The following is a 26962-nucleotide window of genomic DNA, read 5'->3' as shown; positions in this document are numbered from 1 at the left end:
GAATACCATGGCTCTAATAACGTAGAACTTTTTTTCCCCCTTTGCCCTAGTCCAGGATAGGAAAGTGAGCTCTGTTCTTTGAGGCCACCCAAGGACCCAAGCTGGCTAGGCTGCTGAGCTGTCCTTATACATGGCTTCCGAGGTTGTTTTAAGCATTACCGTTTTCAGCTGGCAAGAGCAACGATGATGGTAATGGGTGAGCATGGAGGTCAAGATGTTGATTTTTAAGGATAGGAAGCAGAAGTTGAACTTCTCCTTTTGTTCATATCCCATTGGCTAGGCATATGGTCGCATCTATTGCAAAAGAAACTGGAAATGTCTCTAGCTTGGTGACTGGCTAGCAAAAGTTAGGGTGAGGAGCCTTTATTACTAAAAGGAAGAAGGGGAGAATAAGTACTGGGGGACCATAGTAGATTTGCTATGGTTACTTAAGTGAAATTTTTGAAAACTGTATCATGAGTCATTTTATTCTGTAGCTACCTATCTGTTTCTTGCTGTGTCCTTTTACCTGTTTTATTGTAAAAGAACAGCACAGCCTGAGCTTCGTGGTCAAATCTTACCCTGTATATAAAAATGACATTTATATAACTGTTTGGAACTACTTCAAGTAAGAATCTGTTTATATCTTCTAGGGTTTACAGAGTCCGCGGGGAATAGGATGCAAGCCAGAAGCTGTGTGTAGTCACATTATTATTGAGAGCCACGAAAAAGGATGTTTAAGGACTCTAACTTCTCAGCAGACACAATTGGACAGTCATCCTTGTGTCTTCAGATCTGATGAACCTGAAGAAATGATCAGAGGACAGCAGGGCCCATCATCATGGAGAGCCAGGCACATCAGCCTTTCAGAATCACTAGATCAGAACAACCCCCGCTTCAAAGTTTGGAATTCTTTGCAGTTACGAAGCCACTCCCCATATCAAAACTTTATAGCCAATAACTTTAATATTAGCAAGGATTTTCGAGTGCCATTCCGTGAAAAGATGGACCCTTGGTCGTCAGAATTAGTAGACCCTGCTCGTGGGCCACCTGAGGAAATGGATTTTCATTCTTCATCACAAATGCTGCCCCCAGAACCCATGAGAAAGTTTACTACCTCCATCACTTTTTCATCTCACCGACATTCTAAATGCATTTCAGACTCCTCTGTTTTTAAGGTTGGTGTTACCGAAGGTAGTACTGGAGCATCTGTGGGGGTATTTAATTCTCATTTCACTGAAGAACAAAATCTTAGTAGAGATCAAAAAGAGAAAACCTCTTCTCCTTCATCAGTTAAAATGTATAGTCATTCACCAGATAAAGATCGAACTGTTTTACAAGAGAGCGACAGGCAAAACCAAAAATTACATGTAGATTTTGAGCATTCTCACCAAGAAGAAAAACTCTTAGAAATACCAGATTTTAAAGTCAGTCATTCTGAGCCCAGTCCCAGTGCAAACTGTAGCAATTTCATTAGCAAGGGCAGAGCAAATTCCACACTAGGAGTAAAAGAGAAGAATGCAACCATAACTCCAGATCTTCCTTCACTCATTTTCCTTGAACAACGCCAACTCTTTGAACAATGCAAAGCCCCACATGCAGATCACCACATGAGAAAACACCATTCTCCCCCTCCTCAGCATCAAGATTATGTCGCTTCAGACCTTCCTTCTCGTATTTTCCTTGAACAACGAGAGCTCTTTGAACAAAGCAAAGCCTCACATGTAGCTTATCAGATGAGAGAAAACCATTCTCACTTGCCTCAAGGTCAGGATTGTATAGCTTTAGACCTTCCTTCTGACATTTTTCTTGAACAACGTGAACTCTTTGAACAAAGCAAAGACCCATGTGTAGATCACCATGTGAGAAAACACCATTCCCCCTTTCCTGAAGAGGAGGAATGTGTAGTAGAAAAGGATAATCAACATAAGCCTGAATCACACATTTCTGATATGGTAAATGTTGAAGCCAAGTTCAATAATGTGATCTCCCAATCATTCCCAAATTACTGTACTCCACCTTCAAATAGAAGAGCACTTTCTTGTGTTCGTATAACTCTTTCTCCCAAGACTCCTTCCAAGTTGGATAGTGGAACCTTAGATAAAAGGTTACATTCATTGGATCCTGTTTGTGAATCAAGGATGAATATAGAGTTTAACTCTGAACTACAAACCATATCTTCAAGATCTTTGGAACCAACCTCAGAATATAAATCTTCACTAGATGTCCACGGTGTACATTTTCCTCTTACAGATAGTAGTGCTATTACTCAGGACTTGAAAAACAAACCTTCTCAGAATAGCCAGATAGTGACCTCAAGGCAAACACAAGTGAACATTTCAGATTTGGAGGGATATTTCAATCCAGAGGGGACTCCGGTATCTGCACATCGGTGAGTCTCATTGTAATAATAAGCAAGCTGATGGCATTGATAATAATGGGTTTGAAATACTTTTAAGTAAATGTAACTTCTTAAGGGAAAAGCAGTATGATTTCTCTTAGGGGAGATTGTATGTGACTAATCTGCTAGAAGCCTTTCAGGAAATGAATAAATATGTAAGAGAGAACATGTGAGAGTAATGTACTTATACTTTCAGGGGGCTTTGCGCAAGACTTGGCATCAAGTATTATAAAACACTGAGTTATTCTGAGGAGAATCTTTGATCTTCCAATGGTATAATTTACTAATCCCTTATTTATTGTTTTGGAGAGATGCTGAAGACCAGGATTTGAGAGGCTGCTCTCTTTTTCTCTCTTCTCTCTCCCTCTCAGTGTTTTCATTTCATAGAGTTGAAATCTTCAACCTAGTATCAGTGGAAATTATTTTGTCCTTGTGCCCCACCTCACAATGTATTGTAGGGAAGGAAACCCAGTTCAAGAATAAATGCCTGAGATTTTTACTATTCAGCCTAATTTTAGGTGAAAATTTATACCTCAAGTTAATTTCTTACTCAGAAATTTATGCACACACTGTTTTGTGACATTGGTTGCAATCCCCACAATGTGACAGCATGCTCCCCCTTTTCATATCAGGTTCCCTGTGTCCAATCAACCAGTTCCTGTCTCTTCTTCCCTTCTCATCTTGCTTTTGGGCAGGAGTTGCCCATTTGGTCTACTATATTTGATTGAACTAAGAAGTACATTCCTTACATGTGTTATTGTTTGTTTTATAGGCCTGTCTAATCTTTGTCTGAAAAGTGGGCTTGAGGAGTGGTTTCAGTTCTGGGTTAGCAAAGTGCCCGGGGGCCATAGTGTTGGGGGGTTCTGTCAGTCTCTTTCAGACTGGTAAGTCTGGTCTTTTTATGAATTTGAATTTTCTACGTTTTTCTCCTGCTTGCCTGGGTCTCTGTTGTGATCCCTGTCAGAGCAGTCAGTGGTGGTAGCTGGGGACCATCTAGTTCTTCTGGGCTCAGTCTGGTGGAGGCTGTGGTAGTTGTGGTGCATTGGTCCTTTGGACTAATATTTTCCTTGGGGTTTTGGCTTTCTTCTTTCTCCTTTGCTCCAAGTGAGTTGGAACCAATTGATGCATCTTACATGTCTGTTTGCAAGCTTTTAAGATCCGAGATGCTACTCACCAAAGTGGGATGTAGAACATTTTCTTTATGAACTATGTTATGCCAGTTGACCTAGATGTCCCCTGAGACTATAGTCCCCAGTCCCCAGCCCCAGCAACTCAGCCCCTCAAGTTTGGATGTGTCTAGGAAACTTTTATGCCTTTGCTTTGGTCAGGTTATACTGACTTCCCCTATATTGTGTGTTGCCTTTCCCTTCACCAAAGTTGACACTTGTGTAATATCTACCTAGTGATTTCCCCTCCCCCGCTCCTCACCCTTGTAACCATCAAAGAATGCTTTTTTCTCTATGTATACCTTTTCTTGAGTTCTTATAATAGTGGTCTCATACAATATTTGTCCTTTTGTGACTGACTTACTTCACTCAGCATAATGCCCTCCAGATTCATCCATGTTGTGAAATGTTTCATGGATTTGTCATGGTTCTTCATTGTTGTGTAGTATTCCATCGTGTGCATGTACCATTAATTCAGTTTTGCATTGAGTCTCTTATTGTATGGCCAAATGGAATTGACCTTTTGTGTTTAATGTTTCCACCTAATAATTGAAAGCATACCTTAATACAGGACACTGAGCTTGAAATGGAGAAAGGGAAAAAAACATTTATTCAACATCCACATGTAGCAGTCTGGCAGTGAGGAACTTATACATGCTATCTCACTTAGTCTTCGTGACAAACCTATGAGGTAGGGTTATCCTCATCTACCTAGTGGAAAACAGACGATTGCTACTTGTGCCAAGTGATATATATGTATATATTTTAAACTTATTTTGAGATAATTTTAGACTTAGAGAGGAGTTGCAAACAGAGTTCCTGTGTTACTAGTCTATTCCTGTGTAACAAATTACACCAAAGCTTATGAGCTTAAAACAATAGACATTTATTATCCCAAAGTTTCTGTGAATCAGAAATCCAGGCAAGGTTTAGCTGGGTGCTTCTGGCTCAGGATCTCTCAAAAGGTTCCAGTCAAGGTGTTGGTGGCAGCTGTGATCTCCTCTCAAGGCTATACTGAAAGGATCTGCTTCTAGGCACACTCCCATGGCTGCTGGCTGACCTCAGGTATTCCTGGCTTTTGGCTGGAGACATCAGTTTCTTACCATGTGCTTCTTTCCATAAGGCAGCGTACAATATGATAGCTAACTTCTCTCAGAGTGAGCAAGTGAGAGAACAAGAGAGAGTGCCCAACACAGAAGTCCCTGTGATCAACTCTTGGAAGGGATATCTCCTCACTTCTGCCACATTCTGTTTGGTAGAAATGAGTCACTATATCCAGCCCACACTCAGGGGTTGGAGATCATACAAAGGCATGAATACCTGGGTACAGAAATCATTGGGGGATATCTTCGAGGTTGCCTACCACAGTTCCCATATACTCTTCACCCAAACTTTCCCTTATGATATCTTCGAGGTTGCCTACCACAGTTCCCATATACCCTTCACCCAAACTTTCCCTTACGTTACCATCTTACATAACCATAAAACATTTATCAAAACTAAGAAATTTTCCATGGTACAAAACTGCACACTTGGTACAGACTGATTTGGATTTCACCTGGTTTTTCCACAAATGAACCTTTTTTGTTTCAGAATGTCATCCAGGACTCCACCTTGCATTTAGTTATCATGTCTCCTTAGTCTCCTCTGCTCTCATTTTCCTTGTCTTTCATGACCTTGACACTTTGAAGAGAACTAATCAGTTATTTGGGCGAAAGTCCTTTGGCTTTGTCTGGTATTTTCAACATTAGTTTGAGGCTTATGTATTCTTAGTGTATCACATTGGAGAATATGTAATGTTGTTATGTATTACTGGTAACGTTAGTCTTGACCACTTGACTAAAGTGGTGTCTGCCAGAATTCTTCACTGTAAACATTCCTTGTTTTTCTTTATAAATACTAAGTATTTGGAGGAGATACTGTTAGACTATACAAATAGCCCGTTTCTGCTTAAATTTTAACCACTAATTTTAGCATCCATCAGTGGATCATGCCTCTGGCAGTTAATATGGTGGTATCCTAGTGATGTTTTTCTATTTCTTTCATTCCTTCTGTATTTATTAATTGAAATTTTTCTGAAAGGAAGTGTAGTTCCGTATTTCTCATTCCTCCAGTTATTATATCAGTATGGATTCATGTATATTTATTTAATTCTTTGATTTGTAGTCCTATATTATCGTTACTTATTTAGTTGCTCAAGTTATTCCAGTTTTGGCTACTGGAAGCTCTTTCGGGTTGGGTTCTGTGCCCTGCCCCAGCCCTGGAATCAGCCGTTTGTCCAAGTAACCCTTGGGTTTGTGTGTTTTTAAAAAACAAAGACGTAAGCACCAGGTTTGCTTAGTGCTACCGAGGTGTCACTGCTTCTAGCCCCTCTCAGTGAATAACACTAAGAAATCTGTGTATTAATTAGCTCATGCATATATCCACATCCGTACCTATTAAGGAAACTCTAATGGTGTAGTGGTTAAAAGCTATGTCTGCTAACCAAAAGGTCGGCAATTTGAATCTACCAGGTGCTCCTTGGAAAATATGGGGCAGTTCTACTCTGTCCTGTAGGGTTGCTATGAGTGGGAATTGACTGACAGCAGCAGGTTTTTGGTATACTATTAAGCTGTGTATGTATGTATTTTTAAACCTGTGAGTTTATATTGATATTTCCAACTCGGTCTAGAACCATAGGGTTCATTCTAGCCTTCCCCCTTTCTTTATTTGTAACTTCTTTCTTCATTAGTGAAAAATCTGGTTCTTGTTATCTATAATATGTTTACCCTCATATACAAATAGTTTCAGAATTCCTAACCCATACTCATGTACGAAACACATTCCCCAATCAGAGTACAGTGTTTCGTATAGTTATTTTTAAACTTAGCCTTACAATATCCGGTCAAAATACTGTTTCCTCAAGTTTCTTAGCTCAGCTTCCTTCTTCACCATACTCATCAGTGTGAGTATGGGATTAATTTGTAGTACAGGTAGATTCATTTTTCACATTCTGCATTCTGTCTTTGCCCCCATATTCTGGTTATCTTTTTAAAATTTTTCATACTGTAAACTTCACTGATGGTTGGGTACAGTTCGATTGTTTTTGACAAACCCATCACCACACTTCATACATAACAGTTCTATCACACCGAACATTCCCCCATGCCACACCTTTATAGACAATTCCACCCCTTACCCTATAACCCATTGCCGTCGAATCGATTCTGACTCATAGTGACCCTATAGGACAGAGTAGAACTGCCCCATAGGATTTACAAGGAGCAGCTGGTGGAGTTGAACTGCTGACCTTTTGGTTAGCTGAGCTCTTAACCACTGCACCACCAGGCCCCCTTACCCCATAACCCCTGGCATTCACTGGTCTGTTTTCCTCCTTATAGCTTTGTCTTTCCAGAGTGTCATGTAAATTGAGTTACACAATATGTAACAGCTGTTCAGGTATGACTTCTTTTACATAGCAAAATGCATTTAAGATTCATACTTCTTATTGTGTGAATCGCTTGTTCCTTTTTACTGCTGAGTAGTATTTCATTGTATAGATTACCACAGTTTATTCATTTACCCACTGAAGGGTATTTGGTCCGTTTCCAATTTGAAGTGATTACAATTAGAGCTGCTATAAACATCTGTGTACAGGTTTTTGTTTTTGTAAGATACACATTCAGATGTGGAATTGCTGAGTCATATGGTAGGTGTATGTTTACCTTTACAAGAAATTGCTGAACTGTTTTCCAGAATAGCTGTATCATTTTGTGTTTGCAGTAGCAATGTATGAGAATTCCAGTTATTTCACATCCTTGTCAACATGTGGTATTGTCAGTAGTTTGTGTGTTCCTAGAAATTTATCCATTTTGTCTAGGGTTTCCAATTTGATGGCATACAGTTGTTAATAGTATTATCTTATAATCTTTTCCTGTAAAATTAGTAATGATGTCTTCTCTTGAATTTCTGATTTTATAATTTGCACCTTATTTCTTTTTGTTTTTCTTTAGTCAGACAAAAGCTAAGGTTTGTCAATTTTTATGTTTTCAGAGAACCAAATTTTGGTTTCATTGATTTTTGTCTCTTGTTTTTTGGTTATCTAATTCATTTATCTCTGCTCCAATCTTTATTATCTTTATTATTTCTGTCCTTTTGCTATCTTTGAGTTTAGTTTGCTCTTCTTTTCCTAGTTCCTTAAGCTGTAATGTTAGGTTATTGATTTAAAATCTTTCTTTTTTAATGTAGGCATTTACAGATATAAATTTCCCTCTTAATACTGTTTTCACTGCATCCCATAAATTCTAGTATGTTGTGTTTTCATTTGTCTTAAGGTATTTTTTTTATTTCTTTTATTATTTCTTCTTAGACCCATTGGTTGGTTGAGTGTGTTGTTTATTTCAACATAATTTGTAAATTTTCCAGTTTTCTTACTGTTACTGATTTCTGGTTTTATTCCATTGAGATTGGAAAAAAACATTTTGTATGATTACAGCCTTTTTAAATTTGTTTTGTGACCCAGTATATGGCTTATCCTTATGTTAGAAAGACCGTATGGTGCATTTGAAAAAATGTTCATTCTGCTGTTGTTTGGATTATTCTATATATGCCTATTAAGTCTGCCTGGTTCATGTGTTTCTCAAGTCCTCTATTTCCTTGTTGATCTTCTGTGTAGTTGTTTTATCCATTATTGAGAGTGGGGTTTTAAAGTCTCCAACTATTATTATGTAACTGTCTATTTCGCCCTTCAGTTCTACGAATTTTTGCTTGATATATTTTGGGGCTCTGTTGTTACATACATGTATGTTTCTAATAGTTTTTTTTTTTTTTTGCTGAATGAAGCCTGTTATCAGTGTACAGTATCTTTTTTTGCCTTTTGTAAGCTTTTTTGATTTAAAGTCTATTTTGCTTGATAATAATATAGCCACCCCAGCTTTTTTGGTTACTGTTGGCATGAAATATCTTTTTAATTTTAACCTTTTTATGTCTTTGTACCTAGAGTCTCTTACAGATAGCTTACAGATGGAGCATGTTTATCCAGTCTGCCAATTTATGTCTCTTAGTGAAAGTGTTTAATCCATTTACATTTAAAGTAATTGCAAATGGGGAAGGATTTACTTCTCACATTTAGCTATTTGTTTTCTGTATGCCTATATATTTTTTATTCTCAAGCCCTCTATTAATGCCTTTTTTTAAAAACTGTATTTTTGTTGTATACTACTGCAAAAATGGCATGGAGGTGGCGTCTGACTTCTAACTTCACGAAGGGGAAGGAGAATGAAGGGCAGCAGCCCAAGGCCGATTCCTATGAGGCAGAGGTCATATATGCCTTCTCCTCCACCATCTTTAACAATCCTGATGCCAACTGTCCCTCCCATGACACTCTCTACTTCTTTGGTGGGCTTGATAATTCATTACAATGGGCACAGAGAACTCACTGACAATACTCAGGGTTATGGGGTTTGTTAGGGAAGTAATCAGATTACAATTCAGGTTCAGGAACTCTCAGGATACAGTTCTTCTGTCAGGACATCCTCTTCTCAGCCATTCCCACAGGCACACCCCTCTCTGGCCCTTGGTCTCTGCCCTGTTTGGGCAAGTGTTACAAAGCTGTTTTAGCTCAGCCGATAAGTGCCCAGAGGCACCCTACACCACCAGTAAGCCTCGCCCCCAAAGGCACTCAGCTCTAGTAGCTCTGTAGGTCAGCAAATTTTGCTCCACCAAGTGTCTGGAGGCACCCTACTCCACCAGCAATTCTCCTGCCTGAAGGCACTCAGCTTTCTTGCTGGGAAGCCCACTGTGCCATCTCCTGCCACTATTTCTCTGCCACCACTTCTTGCCATTTTTAATGTTACAACTCTATCTCAGTCTCCTGGTTCCAGGAGCTTCTCAGCACAAGGATCACAGGTCCAAAGGATGTGCTCTGCTCTTGATTCTTCTTCCTTGGTGGTGGTGAGATCCTCTCTTTTCTGTCTCTGGATGGCTCATTTTAAGTCTAACAGGATGGCAAAACTGACCAATCCCTTTGTTAGGGTTCCATACATCTTATTTGCATGGTCCTACGCAATCACTTGGGAGGGAGTTACAAGACCATGGCGAGAAAGGCCACACAAAAGTGCTCCATCACACCGCAACTACTCTGATCCCTTCCTCCTCTTCTGTATGTTTTTCAGTTATTTTCTTAGCGGTTAGAAATTACAGTAAGCATCTTAAACTTTTAATGTAAACCTTGTTTGAATAATACCAGCTTAATTACAATGGCACACATAAAGTTTGCCCTGTTCATCTCTGTCCCTCCCCTTTTATGTTGTTATTATCTCATTATGTATTGTGTATCTGTTAGGAAACCCTGGTGGCATAGTGGTTAAGAGCTACAGCAGCTAACCAAAAGGTTGGCAGATCATATCCACCAGAAACTCCTTGGAAACTGTATGGGGGCAGTTCTACTCTGTCATATATGTAAGGTTGCTATGAGTTGGAATCAACTCGATGGCAACAGGTTTTTTTTTAATGGGTGTACCTATTAATATAGATTTATAACTACTTTTTTAAATTTACCTTTTAAGTCATAAAGAAACAAAAAGAAGGTACAAACTAAAAGTACAGTAATACTGGGTTTTGTATTTACCTGTATAGTTATCTTTACCAATGTTCTTTATTTTTTATGAATTTGAGTTACTAGCTAGTATCTTTTCATTTCACCCTGAAAGACTCCATTTAGCACCTCTTGTAGAGCAAGTCTACTTGTAATGAACTCCCTCAGCTTTTCTTTATCTGGGAATATCTTGATTTTTCCCTAGTCCTTGAAGGATATTTTTGCTGGATTTAGAATTCTTGGAGGACAATTTTTTTTTTCCTTTCAGTGCTTTAAATATGTCATTCTACTGCCTTCTGGCCTCCATGATTTCTGATGAGAAATCTGCTATTAATCTTATTGATGATTACTTGTATGTCATGATTGCATCTCTTTGGCTGCCTTCAAGATTCTTTCTTTGTCTTTGGTTTCCAGCCATTGGCTATAAAGTATTTCGATGTGGATCTCTTTGAGGTTATTATGTTTGGAGTTCCTTGAGCTTCTTGGATGTATATATTCATATCTTTCATCAGATTTGGGATGTTGTTGGCCATTATTTCTTCAAATTTTTTTTCTGCTCCTTTCTCAAGCTCTTCTCTCCTGGTACTCCTGTGGTGCCTATGTTGGTATACTTGATGGTGTCCCTCAAGTCTCTCAGACTTTGTTCATTTTTATTCATTCTTTTTCTTCTCCTCAGACTTGATAATTCTGATTGTTTTGTCTTAAAATAAGTTGATCCTTTCTTCTACCTGTTCTAATCTGCTGTTGAACTTCTCTAGTAAAACTTTCATTTCAGTTATTGTACTTTTTAGCTCCAAATTTGTTTAGTTCTTTGTTATGATTTCTGTCTCTTTATTGATATTCTCCTTTTGTTCATGGATTATTTTCTTTTAGGTGTGTGCCTGTGGTTTCCTTTAGCTCATTGAGCATATATAAAACTGTTGATTTTTCATCTTTGACTAGTATTCCCAGTACCTTGACTTCTTTGGGGATGTTTTCTGTCAAATTCTTTTTCCTAAAAATGGGCCATACTTTGTTTTTTTCTGTTTGTTATTTTTTGTTGAAAACTGGATATTCAGGGTATTAAAAAAAATTTTTTTTTTTATTCTGTAATTGTGGAAATTTGATTCTCCCCTTCCTCAGGGATTGCTGTTGTTACTTAACGAAGACTATAGTTGTCTGTCTATTGACTTTTCTAAATTATTTTTGCAAAATGTGTCCTGTAGTTTTTTGTGGTCACTGAAATTTCTATTCTGTTAATCTCTTTAGTCATTCAGTAGTCTGACAGATTTCCCCGAAAAGGAAAAAAATGGCACACTGGCCCTTTAATTTGCTACCACCAGGAGGAGCTGCTGCTCTGAGAGTGCCAAAACATGGCAGTTGTCTGTATGAATCCCTCAGGGTACTGTATCAGCCCAACTGTACAAACTGTACAGCCTCAAATCCTTAAAGGACAGGTCCCCATTGCCCACCCTGGCATGAGCCAGCCACTCAAAGAGCGCAGGCTTCTTTCCACATCACTGTGGAGGGGCTGAGGAATGGGGGGGTGGTGGTGTGTGTAGCTCACCTGAGAAAGATTAGCGACTTCTGCCTTCATCAGGTACTTACCTGGTTGGTAAAATGTCTGATCAGCTTCCAGAGTTCCAGAACTGTTGATTTCAGTTGCTTTTTCCAGTTTAATTGTTGTTTTGGCTTAGGGACTGACCCCTAGAACTTCCTGCTCCACTGTTTTTGCGTGATATCACTCCACCTGTTAAACGCTTCATGTAATGGTTCTGCAATATTTCCTTTTTTCTTAGGAATAAAATTTCACATGTATTAGACTGTAGGAATGAGTTTTTATGCTCTCTTCTGTTCATTTCTTTTTTTGGTTGTTTTCTGTTGCTTTTTTTTTTTTTAGTTTACTAATCCTGTCTTTTATTATATTCATTTTTCTATTAATAATACTACCAAATCAGTTAATTTCAGGTGATATGTTTTTTTATCATAAAATATTCATTTCATTTAAAAAAAAAAGATTCCAATTTTCTGTTGACATTCTCTATTGGCTGTTCCTGTCTTTTGCTTTCTTAATGTATTAATATTCATTTTAATGTTTTTCTCTGCTAACTCCATTATCTGACTCTTCTGTGAATTAATTTTTCTTACCTGTTTCCAGCTTTACATATTTAAAAGTTATTTTTTTTAATTGCACTGGACATTGTAAATAAAAGAGTAGTAGAGACTGAGGATTTTCCCTTTTCTCTGTTAATCAGATAGGGTGACTGATCAATCGTTAAAGGAATTTAACAGGTTTGAGCTGGGTTGAAACCTTGATATGTTCCACCCATGGTTTGTCCTGGTTTGTCACATGTGACATTCCTGAATTTTTGCTTTTCGCTTGTCAGGTCTTTGATGTCCCAATAATTAAATGCTGTGTGGTACTCAATTCAGTCTTTCAGATGTTTGAGTTAATCTTTTCAGACCACCAGCCCTCGCAACTTTAAAATATGACAGGTGTTGTAAGGGAAGACCAGTATTTGCTGCAGTTACATTTTCTCATTGGAAATTTGTCTCATAAGTAATTTCTGACCCAACCACTTTCTTGCGGGCGGCCCTTCTGGGCTTTTGCTTGAGTCCGGTGGGTCTCTGCTTCATCACTTTTGAAAATTTTCTCTCTCAGACCTTAACTATTTATTTAGTCTCCTGCCTTATGTAGGTTCAAATCTAGGAAATATCTTGAGGAGGAGACCAGATGTGTGTTTGTCTCAGGCTGCTTCATCTAGTGGAACTTGACCTCCTATAGGGCCGTGACTATACAGGCTACTGCATGACTACTCTACTTTTCTGGTTTAGTCCCCTGGCCTACCATAAAAAATAAAAAATAATTTTTTTTTTCCTACTACCACCCCCAAATTCAGGAAGTGTCCTGAGGGGAAATCACCTGGGCATTTGTGCTTCCTCTAGATTCCAGTCCATCATGCCAGCCCATGGGTTCATCAAAAGCTCTAGTGACTTCTCTTTCCTCAATGAGATGTGTCTGCCAAAACAAAGCTTAATTCTCAGCCCCTGCTCAGGATCCCCCCAAAAAAACCCTCTCTAGCATATTAGTTGATATTTTCCTGATTGCTTCCATAGCTCTCTGATTTTTTTTGAAAAAACTATATGTTTCATAGTTTGTACAAATTTGTTTGCTGATTGTATCAGCAGTGATGGCCTATAGTTACCTACTACATCCTACCTGGAAGGGGAAGTCCTATTTAGGTTACCTGTAATTTTCCTCTATAATAAATTGGTTTCTACTCAGAGTTCATGCATCTTTTGTTATACTTATTATGGGATATTTAGTATTTTTGATATTATATATGGCATATTTTTTAGATTTTAAGTTTATAACTTTTCTAACACAGAAAAGCTGGATATTTTTAAAAAATTGATCTCATATCTGGCAACTTTTCTAAAAACTTATATTTTAATAAGTTATCTGTAGTGTTTTTTTTTTTTTTTGGATTTTCTATGTATATGATTAGTCATTAAAAAAAAAAGTATTATTTCTTATTTTTATACCTTTTATTTCTTTTTTTTTGCCTTACTGCTAGTACCAAGTAAGATCTTTACTAAAATGTCATATAGAAGTGGTGAGAATTGGCATCCTTGTTTTATTCCTGATCTCATGGGAACATTCTTGATGTTTCACTATTAAATGTGATGATTGCTGTAAAGTTTTTTGTAGTGTCTCTTTGCTACAAGTTTTTATCACACATTATTATTGAATTATATCAAATGCTTTTTCTCCTTATATTGAGATGATCATATTTATTTTATCCTTTATTCTGTTGAATGGTGAATCAAATTGATGGATTTTTTTTTTTAATGGACTTTAGTTTTCAGAGCAGTTTTAGGCTTACAGAAAAATTGTGCAGAAAGGTCAGAGTTCCCATATACCTCTCCCCTCACTGTACTCTGTTTCTTCTAATACTAACATCTTTCATTGAGATGGTACATTTGTTACAATTGATAAACCAATATTGATACTTCCTTTTTTTAAATTGTGCTTTAGGTAAAAGTTTACAGAGCAAATTAATTTCTCATTCAGCAATTAATACACAGATTGTTTTGTGACATTGGTTGCAATTCCTGCAATGTGTGAACACCCTCCCCTTCTCCACCCAGGGTTCCGTATTTCCATCCGTCCTGTTTTCCTATCCCTTCCTGGCCACTTGTATTTGCTTTTGGGCAGGTGTGCTCATTTGGTCTCCTGTACATGATTGAATTCGACCACATATCTGTCGTTTTGTTGTACTGTGGTGGTTTGTGTGTTGCTGTGATGCTGGAAGCAGCAGGGTCACCCGTGGTGGACAGGCTTCAGCAGAGCTTCAACACTAAGACAGACTAGGAAGAAGGAACTTGTGGTTTACTTATAGAAAAATTGGCCAGTGAAAACATTATGAATAGCAGTGGAATATTGTCTGATACAGTGCTGGAAGATGAGCCCTTCTGGTTGGAGGGTACTCAAAATACTGCTGGTGAAGAGCTGCCTCCTCAAAGTAGAGTCAACTTTAATGATGTGGATAGAGTCAAGCTTTCAGGACCTTCGTTTGCTGATATGGCATGACTCAAAATGAGAAGAAACACCTGGAATCATCCATTAATAATTGGAACGTGGAGTATACAAAGTACGAATCTAGAAAAATTGGAAGTTGTCTAAAATGAAATGGAATGCGTAAAAATCGACATCCTAGGTGTTAGTGAGCTAAAATGGACTGGTATTGGCCATTTTAAATCAGATAATCGTATGGTCTACTACGCTGGGAATGACAAATTGAAGAGGGATGGCGTTGCATTCATCGTCAAAAAGAACATTTCAAGATCTGTCCTGAAGTACAGTGTTGTCATTGATAAGATAATATCTATTTGCGTACAAGGAAGACCAGTTAATATGACTATAATTCAAATTTATATACCAACCACTAATGCCAAATATGAGAAAATTCAAGATTTTTACTAACTTCTGCAGTCTGAAATTGATCAAACATGCAGTCAAGATGTATTGATAATTACTGGTGATAGAATGTAAAGGCTGGAAACAAAGAAGGATCGGTAGTTGGAAAATATGGCCTTGGTGATAGAAACGACATTGGAGATTGCATGGTAGAATCTTGCAAGACCAACAACTTACCCATTGCAAATAGCTTTTTTCACCAACGTAAATGGAAACTATATACCTGGACCTCGCCAGATGAAATACACAAGAATCAGATCAACTACATTTGTGGAAAGAGATGATGGAGAAGCTTAATGTCATCCATCAGAACAAGGCCAGGGGTCAACTGAGGAACAGACCGTCGGTTGCTCAAATGCCAGTTCAAGCTGAAGCTGAAAAAAATTAAAACAAGTCCACAAGAGCTAAAATACAACCTTGAGTGTATCCCGTCTGAATTTGAAGACCTCAAGAATAGATTTAACGCATTGGACACTAATGTCAAAAGACCAGATGAGTTGTGGGATGACATGAAGGACATCATATATAAAGAAAGCAGAAGGTTATAAAAAGACAGTAAAGAAAGACCAAAATGGATGTCAAAAGAGATTCTGAAACTTGCTTCTTAAACATAAGAGTACCTAAAGCGATTGGAAAAAATAATAAAGAGCTAAGCAGAAGGTTTCAAAGGGTGGCTCAAGAAGACAAAGTATTATAATGCAATGTGCAAAGACCTGGGGTTAGAAAACCAAAAGGGAAGAACACACTAGATATTTCTCAAGCTGAAAGAACTGAAGAAAAAATTCAAGCCTCGAGTTGGAATATTGAAAGATTCTATGGGCAAAATATTGAGCGACACAGGAAGCATCCAAAGAAGATGGAAGGAATACACAGTCACTGTACCAAAAAGAATTAGTCGACGTTTAACCATTTCAGGAGATAGCATATGGTCAAAAAGCGATGGTATTGAAGGAAGACCGAGCTGCATTGGGAAGAAACAAGGCTCGAGGGATAGATGGAATACTAATTGAGATGTTTCAAGAAACAGATGTAGTGCTGGAAGTGCTCTCTCATCTATGTCAAGAAATTCTGAAGAGAGCTATCTGACCAACCTGCTGGAAGAGAGCATATTTGTATCCATATCGGTGATCCTACAGAATGTGGAAATTACCAAACAATATCACCAATAACAGTTGTAAGTAAAATTTTGCCGAAGACAATTTAAAAATGGTTGCAGCAGTACGTTGATTGACAGAGAACTGCCAGAAATTCAAGTCAGATTCAGAAGAGGACATGGAATGAGGGATAGCATTGCTGATGTCAGATGACTCTTGGCTGAAAGCAGAGAATGCCAAAAAGATGTTTACCTGTGTTTTATTGACTATGCAAAGGCATTCAGCTATGTGGATTGTAACAAATTGTGGATAACATTGCAGCGAATGGGAATTCCAGAACACTTAATTTTGCTCATGAAGAACCTGTACATAGACCAAAGGGCAGCCATTTGAACACAACAAAAGGGGACACTGCGTGGTTCTAGATCAGAAAAGGGGGGTATCAGGGTAGTATCCTTTCACCATACTTATTCAGTTTGTATGCTGAGGAAATAATCCAAGGAGCTGGACTATATGAAGAAGAATGAAGCATCAGGATTGAAAGAAGACTTATTAACAACCTTGTGATATGCAGATGACACAACCTTGCCTGCTGAAAGTGAAGAGGATCAAAGACTACAGCCTTCAGTGTGGATTACACCTCACCATAAAACAAAAATCCTCACAACTGGACCAGTAAGCAACATCATGATAAATGGAGAAAATATTGAAGTTGTCAAGGATTTCATTTTATTTGGATCCACAATCAATGCCCATGGAAGCAGCAATCAAGCAATCAAATGATGTATTGCATTTGGCAAATCTACTGCAAAAGACCTCTTTAAAGTGTTGAAAAGCAAGAATGTCACTTTGAGGACTAAGGTGTGCCTGACCCAAGTCATAATATTCTCAGTCACCTCATATGCATGTGAAAGCTAGGCGGTGAAGAAGGAAGACTGAAGAATAATTAATGCCTTTGAATTATGGTGCTGGTGGAGAATGTTGAATATACCATGGACTGCCAGAAGAACGAATAAGTCGTGTCTTAAAAGAAGTACAACCAGAGTGCTCTTTGGAAGCGAAGATGGTGAGACTTGGACGTGTTATCAGGAGGGTAAGGTAGAGGATGATCAGAAAAGAGGAATACCCTCAATGAGATGGATTGACACAGTGGCTGCAACAGTTGGGCTTAAACACAGCAACAGTTGTGAAGATGGCACAGGACTGGATAGCGTTTTGTTCTGTTGTACATAGGGTTGCTATGAGTCAGAACCTACTGATGACACCTAACAACATGATTGAACTACGAAGCATGTTCCTCAGGTGTATTATTGTTTGTTTTTTAGACCTGTCTAGGAGTTATTTATCAAAAGGACTTCAGTTCGAATCCACAGGCCGCTCCTTGGAAACCCTCTGGGCCAGTTCTGCTCTGCCCCATAGGGTCACTATGAGTTGGCATCGACTCATGGCAATGGGCTTATCTTTGGTTGAAGGGTGAACTTCAGGAGTGACTTCAATTCTGATTTCAAAGGGTGCCCAGGGGCCATAGTTTCAGGGTTCTTCCAGTCTCTGTCACACCAGTAAGTCTGGTCTTGTGCGTGTGTGTGTGTGTGTGCGTGAATTTGAATTTTATTTTACGTTTTGATCCTGATCTCTCCAGGACCCTGTATTGTAACACCTATCAGAGTGGCTGGTGGTGTTAGCCTAGTTCTTCTGGGCTCAGGCTAATGGAGGCTTCGGTTCATGTAGTCCATTTTTCCTTTGTTCTAGCATTTCCCTTGTGCCTTTGGTTTTCTTCATTCTCCTTTGCTCCAGATGGAATGGCCCTTGTAGATGTATCTTAGACAGCTGCTTCCAAGCTCTTAACGACCCCAGATGCTACTCACCAAAGTGAGATGTAGAACATTTTCTTTATGAACTATGTTATGCCAGTTGACCTAGGTGTCCCCTGAGACCTTGTTGCCTAGCCCTCAGCCCAGTAACTCAGTGCCTCAGGGAGTTTGGATGTGTCTATGAAGCTTTTATGACTTTGTCTTGATCAAGTTGTGCTGGCTTCCCCTGTATTCTGTACTGTCTTTCCGTTCACCAAAGTTTTCACTTATCTACTATCTAGTGATTCCACCTCCCCACCCTCCCCTCCCTTGTAACCATCAAAGATTATTTCTTTCTGTGTGTAAACCTTTTCATGAGTTTTTGTAATGGTGGTCTCATACAGTATTTGTCCTTTTGTGATTGACTTATTTCCCTCACCATAATGCCCTGTAGATTCATCCATGTTGTGAGACATTTCGAGGACTCATCATTGTTCTTTAGTGTTGCATAGTATTCCGTAGTGTGTATATACCATGATTTGTTTATCCATTCATCTGTTGATGGGCACTTAGGTTGTTTCCATCTTTTTGCTGTTGTGCATAATGCTGCAGTGAACATGGGTATGCATATGTCTATTCTTCTTGCGACACTTATTTCTCTAGGATACATTCCTAGGAGTGGGATTGCTGGATCATAAGGTATTTCTCTTTCTAGCTTTTTAAGGAAGCACCATAGTGTTTTCCATAGTGATTGTACCATTTTACATTCCCACAAGCAGTGTATAAGAGTTCAATCTCCCCACAACCTCTCCAACATTTGTTATTTTCGTTCTTTTAATTCATGCCAGTAATGTCTGGTGAGATGGCATCTCATTGTAGTTTTGATTTGCTTTTCTCTAATGGCTAATCCTGAGCATTTCCTCAAGTGTCTGTTAGCCACCTGAATGTCTTCTTTGGTGAAGTAGACACTTCTGTTCATATCCTTTGCCCGTTTTTTTAAATTGGATTATTTTTCTTTTTGCTGTTGAGGTGTTGTAGTATCTTTTTAGATTTTAGAGATTACACCCTTGTTGGATATGTTGTAGCTGAAAGTTTTTTCCCAGCCTGCCTGTCCTCTTTTTATCTTTTGGTGAAGGCTTTTGATGGTCATAAGTGTAATTTTTAGGAGATCCCTTTTTTCTAGATTATCTTCTTTTTTTTGTATTGTTAATTACAGTTTGTATCCTATTTATGCCATATATTATGCCCCTACTGTTGATCTTATTTTTTCTTCCATGATCTTTATAGTTTAAAGTTTTGATTCATTATTATTAACTAAAGTTTGTTACATTAGGGCTCACTGTTTATGTTGTACAGTCCTGTTGGTAATGCCTTGCATCCATGATTACAGTATCATGCCGAATGGTTTTGCTGCCTTAAAATGCCCTGTGCTTCACCTATTCATCCCTTCCTTTCTCCCTTGAAACCCTGAAAACCACTATCTTTTTACTGTCTGTCTAGTTTTTCCTTTCCAGAATTTCATAAAGGTGGAATCATACAGTGTGTGTCTTTTTCGCACTGGCTTCTTTCACTTTGTAATATGTATTTATGGTTCCTGCATGTCTTTTTGTAGCTTGATAGCTCATTTATTTTTATCACTGGATAAATACCCCACGATTTGTTTGTCCATTCACCTATTGAAGCACATCTCAGTTGCTTCCAATTTTTGACAATTACAAATAAAGCTGCCCTTAAAATTTGTGTGCAGGTTTTTATGTGAACATGAATTTTCAGTTCATTTGGGTAAATACCTCGGAGCACAGTTGCTGAATTGTATAGTAAACCTGTGTTTAGCTTTGTAAGAAACTCCCAGACTGTCATCCCAAGTAGCTGTAGCATTGTGCGTTCCCACCAGCAATGAATGAAACTTCCTGTTGCTCTACATCCTCACATGCGTTTGGTGTTGTCGTTGGTTGACCTTTGCATGTTAACTAACCCTATAGTCTCGGGGTAAGTCATCTTGATGGGGTACACACATACACACATACATGTGTACAGTGAGAGCAAGCAAGCATGCGTGCACATGTACTAGGTTTGCTAACATTTTGTTTAGGATTTTTGCATGTACGTTCACAAATGGGACTGGCCTTTTCTCATAATTGTCATTTTTAATCAGTGAATGGTAGGCAGAGGATAGAGAATTCAGAATTTCTGTTTTTATAATATAGATGTTACTCCAATACAATGCTACTCCGTTTTTAAAAAATAAACTTAAAAAAAATAATAATCTTAGGTTTACAGAACAGTTAAACTCATAGTAGGGAGTTCCCATCTCTCCTTGCCCAGTTTTTCCTGTTGTTAACCTCTGACATTACCATGGTACATTTGTCAAAATTAAGAAACCAGCATTTGTACACTACTGATAACTAAACTCACACGGGTTTGGTTTATTAACTGAACTCCAGTATTTCACCAGGTTTTCCATTCATGTCCTTTTTCTGTTCCAGAACCCAATCCAGGATATTACATTGTATTTTGTTGTCAGGTTTTCTTCACCGCCTTTGGTCTGTGACAGTTTCTCATTCTTCCCTTGTTTTTCATCAATTGATAGTTTTGAGGAGTATTGCTAAGGTATTTTATAGAACATCCTTCAATTTGGGATTGTCTGGTGTTCTTTGTTTTTATTTTTTTTCCATGATGAGACTGGCATTAAGAGTTTTGAAAAGAATATCACAGAGGTGAAGTACCTTTTGATTACATTATAGCAGAATGTATATGATATCAACATGTCATCACTGGTGATGTTAACTTTGATCACATGGGTAAGGCAGTGTTCATGCAGATTCTCCGTTGTAAAGTTACAGTTTTTCCCTTTTTATACTCTGTTCTCTGGAGTCCAGTCGCCAAGCTTAACCCATACTCAAGCCATGATGAGCGGGTTAAGCTTCACCTCTTGGAGAGAAGCGGGTATCTATGTACGTTATTTCGAATTCTTTCTTAAGCAAGATTTGTCTTTTTTCACTGATTACTTATTCAATTATTTATTTCTCGCATTCTTTTTTAATTTAAATTTGCTCTAATCTTAATACATGCTTACAACCTTGAAAACCTCTGATTCCCTTGTTGGCATATAAACTCCTTGAGGGAAAGGCTGTGTTCTTGTTTATCTTTGTATACTCCAAGCATTTAGCATAGTCTCTTAATTCATGGTAGACTTCCAGTAATTAAAAAGAATAAATGAATATATTTTTATTTCAACTGCAAAGTCCCCTTACACAGCTAAATTATATAATTTAATTATAATATAATTTATATATAATATACTCTACATAATATATAATGTACTGTATATAATATATAATATACTTTAATTTGAAATTAAAAGTAGGTTTTAAAATAGATGAAAATGAATTCATGCAAGTTCTAGGTATATTAAGTATCTAAAAAGACAAAACGTGTTTGGGAAGTACCTTATGCTTTTGAGGTTGATATAATTTCATTAAATATTTTTATAGCTACTTAAATAGCCCTTAAAGGCACTTTTGGAAAGAAGTTTTGGTGTATGACAGGCCAAGGGTATAGCCTGCTGTGTCCTATCTCTATTGTTTAGACCCCCAGAGGAGATAAGAACCCCGTCTTCTGCCGTATCTGGAAGATTATCATCCGATGCTGTCACTCAGATAACAACAGAGAGCCCAGAGAAGACCTCCTTTTCATCTGAGATTTTTATTAATACTGAAGATCGCGGACGTAAAATTCCAGAGTCCCATCCTCAGCAGGTATACAAAGTTCCCATCAAGTTTGCTTCATCATCTTCAGTCCAACAGATCACTACCTCTCGTGGCACAGATGGTAAGAGAATGTGATCGCGTTTTAGTTCATAATGCCAGCTTCCATTTGTAACTATCTCAGAAATTTGTGATTTATTATTGAACTATGGCTTTCTAGTCAGAAAACCAAATTGTAATTTAAACATTAGGATCTACCATAATTATATGCATCTCTTACTTATATAGCTACGAAGAAAGTATGATTTATTATGTTTTACCTGAATTATGTTTTAGTGTCGACTATGATTTATTATATTTCTATGAATTAACAGTATATATTAAAAAAAATTTTTTTATGGAACTTATGTTTCTTGTGGTTAACATATTTTCATCTCATGATACTTGTGATAATTCAAAAAGTTCATAAAAATTAAAAACTATACTAAAAACTATAGAGGTCTGCTTTTAAGTGGGCAGGTGAATATTGACATCTTGTATTATAGCCCTGGTGGTACAGCGATTAAGAGCTTGGCTGCTAACCAGAAGGTTGGCAGTTTGACTTCACCAGCCACTCCTTGGAAACACTATGGGGCAGTTCTTTTCTGTTCCATATGGTTGCCATGAGTTGGAATTGACTCGATGGCAGTGGGTTTGGTTTTTGGTTTTGCATTATAGTAATGTTAGGTGTTGTAATAAATAGATGCAGAAATATATAATAGTGCAAACACAACAACAGTTTGCTATTTCTTGCTCATGAAACAATCGCCAGGGACCCAAGTTGACTCTGACTGCTGTCTTCAAAATGTGGAACCCAACGTTACTTTGAATTTACTATCCCAGTCAAGTGGAAGGGACAAAGAGCATAAAGGTATACATGTCGGAGGCTTTTATGAGCCAGGCCTGAGGGTGGCCCAGATCGCTTTCCACTGAGGGTATACATGTATATATACACAAACACACTATATAATCTATTAAAAGTGTATTTTAAGTTTTCCTACTTATGCAAAACACATCCATCTGCAGATATCAATGGAATATGTATACATGAAAGAAAATTGCTTGGTTCAGGTTTTAAAGTACATTGAATTTAATTTAAGTAAGTACATTTATTATGTTAAGATGGAATGTTATATTTTTAAAACGTTTTTATTGTAAAATAAAAGTATACAAAACAACATACAGTTAAATAAATTACCCCACAAAGAACACCTTTATGTGTCAGTTAGCTGTTGCAATGGCTAACCTAACTCTGAAAACGTATTTTAAACCTCTGCTTGCATCAAATGAATCAGGCTATATAGACTTTACATACAGGCGCCTGGGAGAAAATGCTCCTTTAAAAGATTAGCATTTACTAAATACAGTATTATTTTTAATACTGTGTTAATATTACTAATAATTTTAATTTTAATACCTTTAGTACTGTCAATCAAAAGTAACATTTAGTACAGCTTTTTTTAATATGAGAATATTTTAAAGTTCAAAGAATAGTATATTAAACACATGACTCTACCCGCTGGAGCCCTGGTGGCACAGTGGTTAAGAGCTTGGCTGCTAATCAAAAGATCGGCAGTTCGAATCCACCAGCTGCTCCTTGGAAACCTGATAGGGCAGTTTTACTCTGTCCTGTAGGGTCGCTATGAGTTGGAATAGACTAGACAGCACACAACAGCAACAACATAGCCTAGCCAAGTCGACACATAAAACTAACCATCACAACTACCAAACTTTATATAAAGAGGTAGAGAACTAAAATGAATACATTAATAATCTAACAATTACAGCTACAGTAACAACTAAATAAAAGGGGGACTAGGCCCTTTTTTCCCCCTTTGTTTAAATTCTTCCCTCCTCTACACATTTTTGTTCCTCTGGACTTCAGCCATTGCTGAGTAGTCTGAGACCTTACTAGCCCTGCATGTATAAGTTTAAGGTAACTTTTTGTTAACTTCTGTCATGGTAAGGTGGTTCCCTAGGTGCTGGCCGTACTCCTACTGACCTCATTTTATTAAGGTAACCTTATTTCTCCCTGGTACAAGGATCCCCAGTGGAACAATGGCTAAGCACTCAGCTCCTAATTGAAAGGTTGGCACTTAGAACCCACCATCCACTCCGAGGGAGAAAAGACCTGGTGATCTACCATAAAGATTACAGCCTAGGAAACCCTATGGAACAGTTTATGGAACAGTTATACTCTGTCCTGTACATCACTGTGAGTCGGAATCGACTCAACAGCACACAACAGCAACCACATAGCTCCCTGATGATTCAGGCCAATCATAGTTCCAGTGAGCACGATGGCATCCTTTTCCATGCATTACTTTCATGGCATAAGAAGTATAAAATGGCTAGATGGTTCCTGTCTGCTGGTGAAAATGTCCTTCTCTTATTTCTAAAAAGATTCTAAAAAGGCTTCTACTTTTCTTCTCGAATGCATACATTCTGTCTGTGGGATAGGCAAGTACCACATACGATTCTGAGCATAACCAATAAGATAGCATCCCAGCCTCAGAAAATGGTGCTCCCCAGCTTGTGCCATAACAGTTTTTAGTAAATCGCTCACTTTTTTTTTTTTAGGCTTAGCATACTTGAGAATGATAAAACATATGGTAAGAACAGGGAATCCTTCTAGGTATCAACCTTTTGTCTCGTTTCTTCAGTATGAAGTGGGTTCCTTGGTTGGAAGCAGGGTCTTTACTAATAATGTAGAGCCCGTTGCCTATTGATGGAACTGTCAAGATTGACAAAATGATTCTTAGTGATATAAAGGCAGTTACAGTGTTCAAAATTCTATTCATATGAATAATAAAGCCCCGTAAAGTACTCAGAATAACCTAAACAAGAATTTTATAACATGTACATGAAGTAACCCTGTGGATCACAATGATTCGATCCACGACTGATCATGGAGATGGCGCAGAAACGGGCAGTGTTTGGTCTGTTGTGCATGGAGTTGGCATGAGTTGGGGGCCAACTCATGGCAGCTAACAACAACAGTATATGAGGGAAATGCAAATCTTTCATTTAGAGATAGAGAAGGGAAGAACACTTTTTTTTGTGTGCTTTAAGTCAAAGTTTATAATTCAAGTCAGTTTCTCATACAGAAACTTACACACACATTGTTATGTGACCCTGGTTGCTCTTCCTACCATCTGACAGCACACTCCTCCTCTCCACTCTGTATTTCCTGTCCATTCAACCAGCTGCTGTCCCCCTCTGCCTTCTGTTTTCGCCTCTGGTCAGGAGCTGGCCACATAGTCTCACGTGTCTGCTTGCGCTAAGAAGCACACTCCTCGTCAGTATCATTTTACGTCTCATAGTCCAGCCTAATCTTTGTCTGAAGATTTGGCTTCAGGAATGGTTTTAGTTCTGGGCTAACAGAGAGTCTCGGGTTCATGTCTTTTGGGGTCCCTCCAGTCTCATTCAGACGATTAAGTCTGTTCTTTTTACTAGAATTTGAGCTCTGCATCTCACTTTTCTCCTGCTCCATTAGGGTTTCTCTGTTGCGTTCCCTGTCTAGTTCTTCCTGTCTCAGGCTGATGGAGTCTCTGGTTTATGTGGCCTTTTCTGTCTCTTGGGCTCATATTTTCCTTGTGTCTTTCGTGTTCTTCATTCTCCTTTGCTCCAGGTGGCTTGAGACCAATTGATGCATCTTAGGTGACTGCTTGCTAGCTTTTAAGACCCCAGATGCCACTCACCAAAGTGGGGTGCAGAACGTTTTCTTAATACATTTTGTTATGCCAGTTGACCTAGATGTCCCCTGAAACCGTGGTCCCCAGACCCTCGTCCCTGCTACTCTGTCCCTCGAAGTGTTTGGTTGTATTCAGGAAACTTCTTAGCTTTTGGTTTAGTCCAGTTGTGCTCACTTCCCCTGTATTGTGTGTTGTCCTTCCCTTCACCTGAAATAATTCTTGTCTACTGTCTAGTTAGTGAATAATACCCCTCTCCCTCCCTCCCCACCTTCATAACCATCAAAGAATATTTTCTTCTGTGTTTAAATCTTTTCTTGAGCTCTTATAATAGTGGTCTCCTACATTTGTCCTTTTGCAATTGATTAATTTCACTCAGCATGATACCTTCCAGATTCCCCCATGTTATGAGATGTTTCACGGATTCATCATTATTCTTTATTGATACATAGTATTCCATTGTGTGAATATACCATAATTTGTTTATCCATTCATCCCTTGATGGGCACATTGGTTGTTTCCATCTTTTTGCTCTTGTAAACAGCACTGCTGTGAACATGGGTATGCATATATCTATTCGTGTGAGGGCTCTTAATTCTCTAGAATATATTCTAAGGAGTGGGATTGCTGGATCATGTGGTAGTTCTTTTTTAGCTTTTTAAGGAAGCACCAAATTGATTTCCAAAGTGGTTGTACCATTTTACATTCCCACCACAGTGTATAAGTGTTCCAGTCTCTCCGTAACCTCTCCAACATTTATTATTTTGTGTTTTTGATTAATGCTGGCCTTGTTGGGGTGAGGTGGTATCTCATTGTAGTTTTGATTTGCATTTCTGTAATGACTAATGATCGTGAGTGTTCCCTCATATATCTTTTAGCAGCCTGAATGTCGTCTTTGGTGAAGTGCCTGTTCATATCCTTTGCCCATTTTTTAATTGGTTATTTGTCTTTTTCTTGTTGAAGTTTGGCAGTATCTTATAGGTTTTAGAGATTCAACGCTGATCAGATTTGTCGTAACCAAAAATTTTTTCCCAGGTTGTCTTTTGGTGAAGTCTTTGGATGAGCATAAAGTGTTTGATTTTTAGGAGCTCCCAGTTATCTAGTTTCTCTTCTGGTGTTCGTGCATTGTTAGTAATGTTAAGTATACTGTTTATGTCATGTATTAGGGCTCCTAGCATTGTCCCTATTTTTTCTTCCATGATCTTTATTGTTTTAGATTTTATATTTAGGTCTTTGATTCATTTTCAGTTAGTTTTTGTATGTGGCATGAGATATGGGCCTTGTTTCATTTTTTTGCAGATAGATATCCAATTATGCCAGCACCATTTGTTATAGACACTGTCTTTTCCTCCACTAAGGAACTTTGGGCCTTTGTCAAATATCAGCTGCTCATAAGTAGATGAATTTATGTCTGGATTCTCAGTTCTGTCTGTTGGTCTATGTATCTGTTGTTATACCAGTACCAGGCAGTTTTGACTACTGTGGCAGTATAATACATTCTAAAATTAGGTAGTGTGAGGCTTCCCACTTTGTTGGAAGAGCACTTTTTGAAAGAAGGTT

General features: G+C 38.1%; 1 protein-coding gene across 4 annotated transcripts in view; it reads left to right on the top strand.

Annotated features, from left to right (window-relative positions):
• The window catches only part of ALMS1 (ALMS1 centrosome and basal body associated protein), a 187270-nt gene that overhangs the window by 78800 nt on the left and 81508 nt on the right, over nt 1-26962 (top strand). For all 4 annotated transcript variants that reach the window (XM_049856194.1, XM_049856193.1, XM_049856195.1 and 1 more), the window contains 2 exons: nt 633-2371; nt 21554-21795. In XM_049856194.1, coding sequence (XP_049712151.1) covers nt 633-2371; nt 21554-21795 — 1981 coding nt within the window. The remainder of the gene's footprint in view (nt 1-632; nt 2372-21553; nt 21796-26962) is intronic.

Source organism: Elephas maximus, chromosome 17, assembly GCF_024166365.1.
Source record: "Elephas maximus indicus isolate mEleMax1 chromosome 17, mEleMax1 primary haplotype, whole genome shotgun sequence".
Taxonomy (NCBI): domain Eukaryota; kingdom Metazoa; phylum Chordata; class Mammalia; order Proboscidea; family Elephantidae; genus Elephas; species Elephas maximus.
The sequence above is the reverse complement of the archived record's forward strand: the minus strand, read 5'-3'. Positions and strand labels throughout refer to the sequence as shown.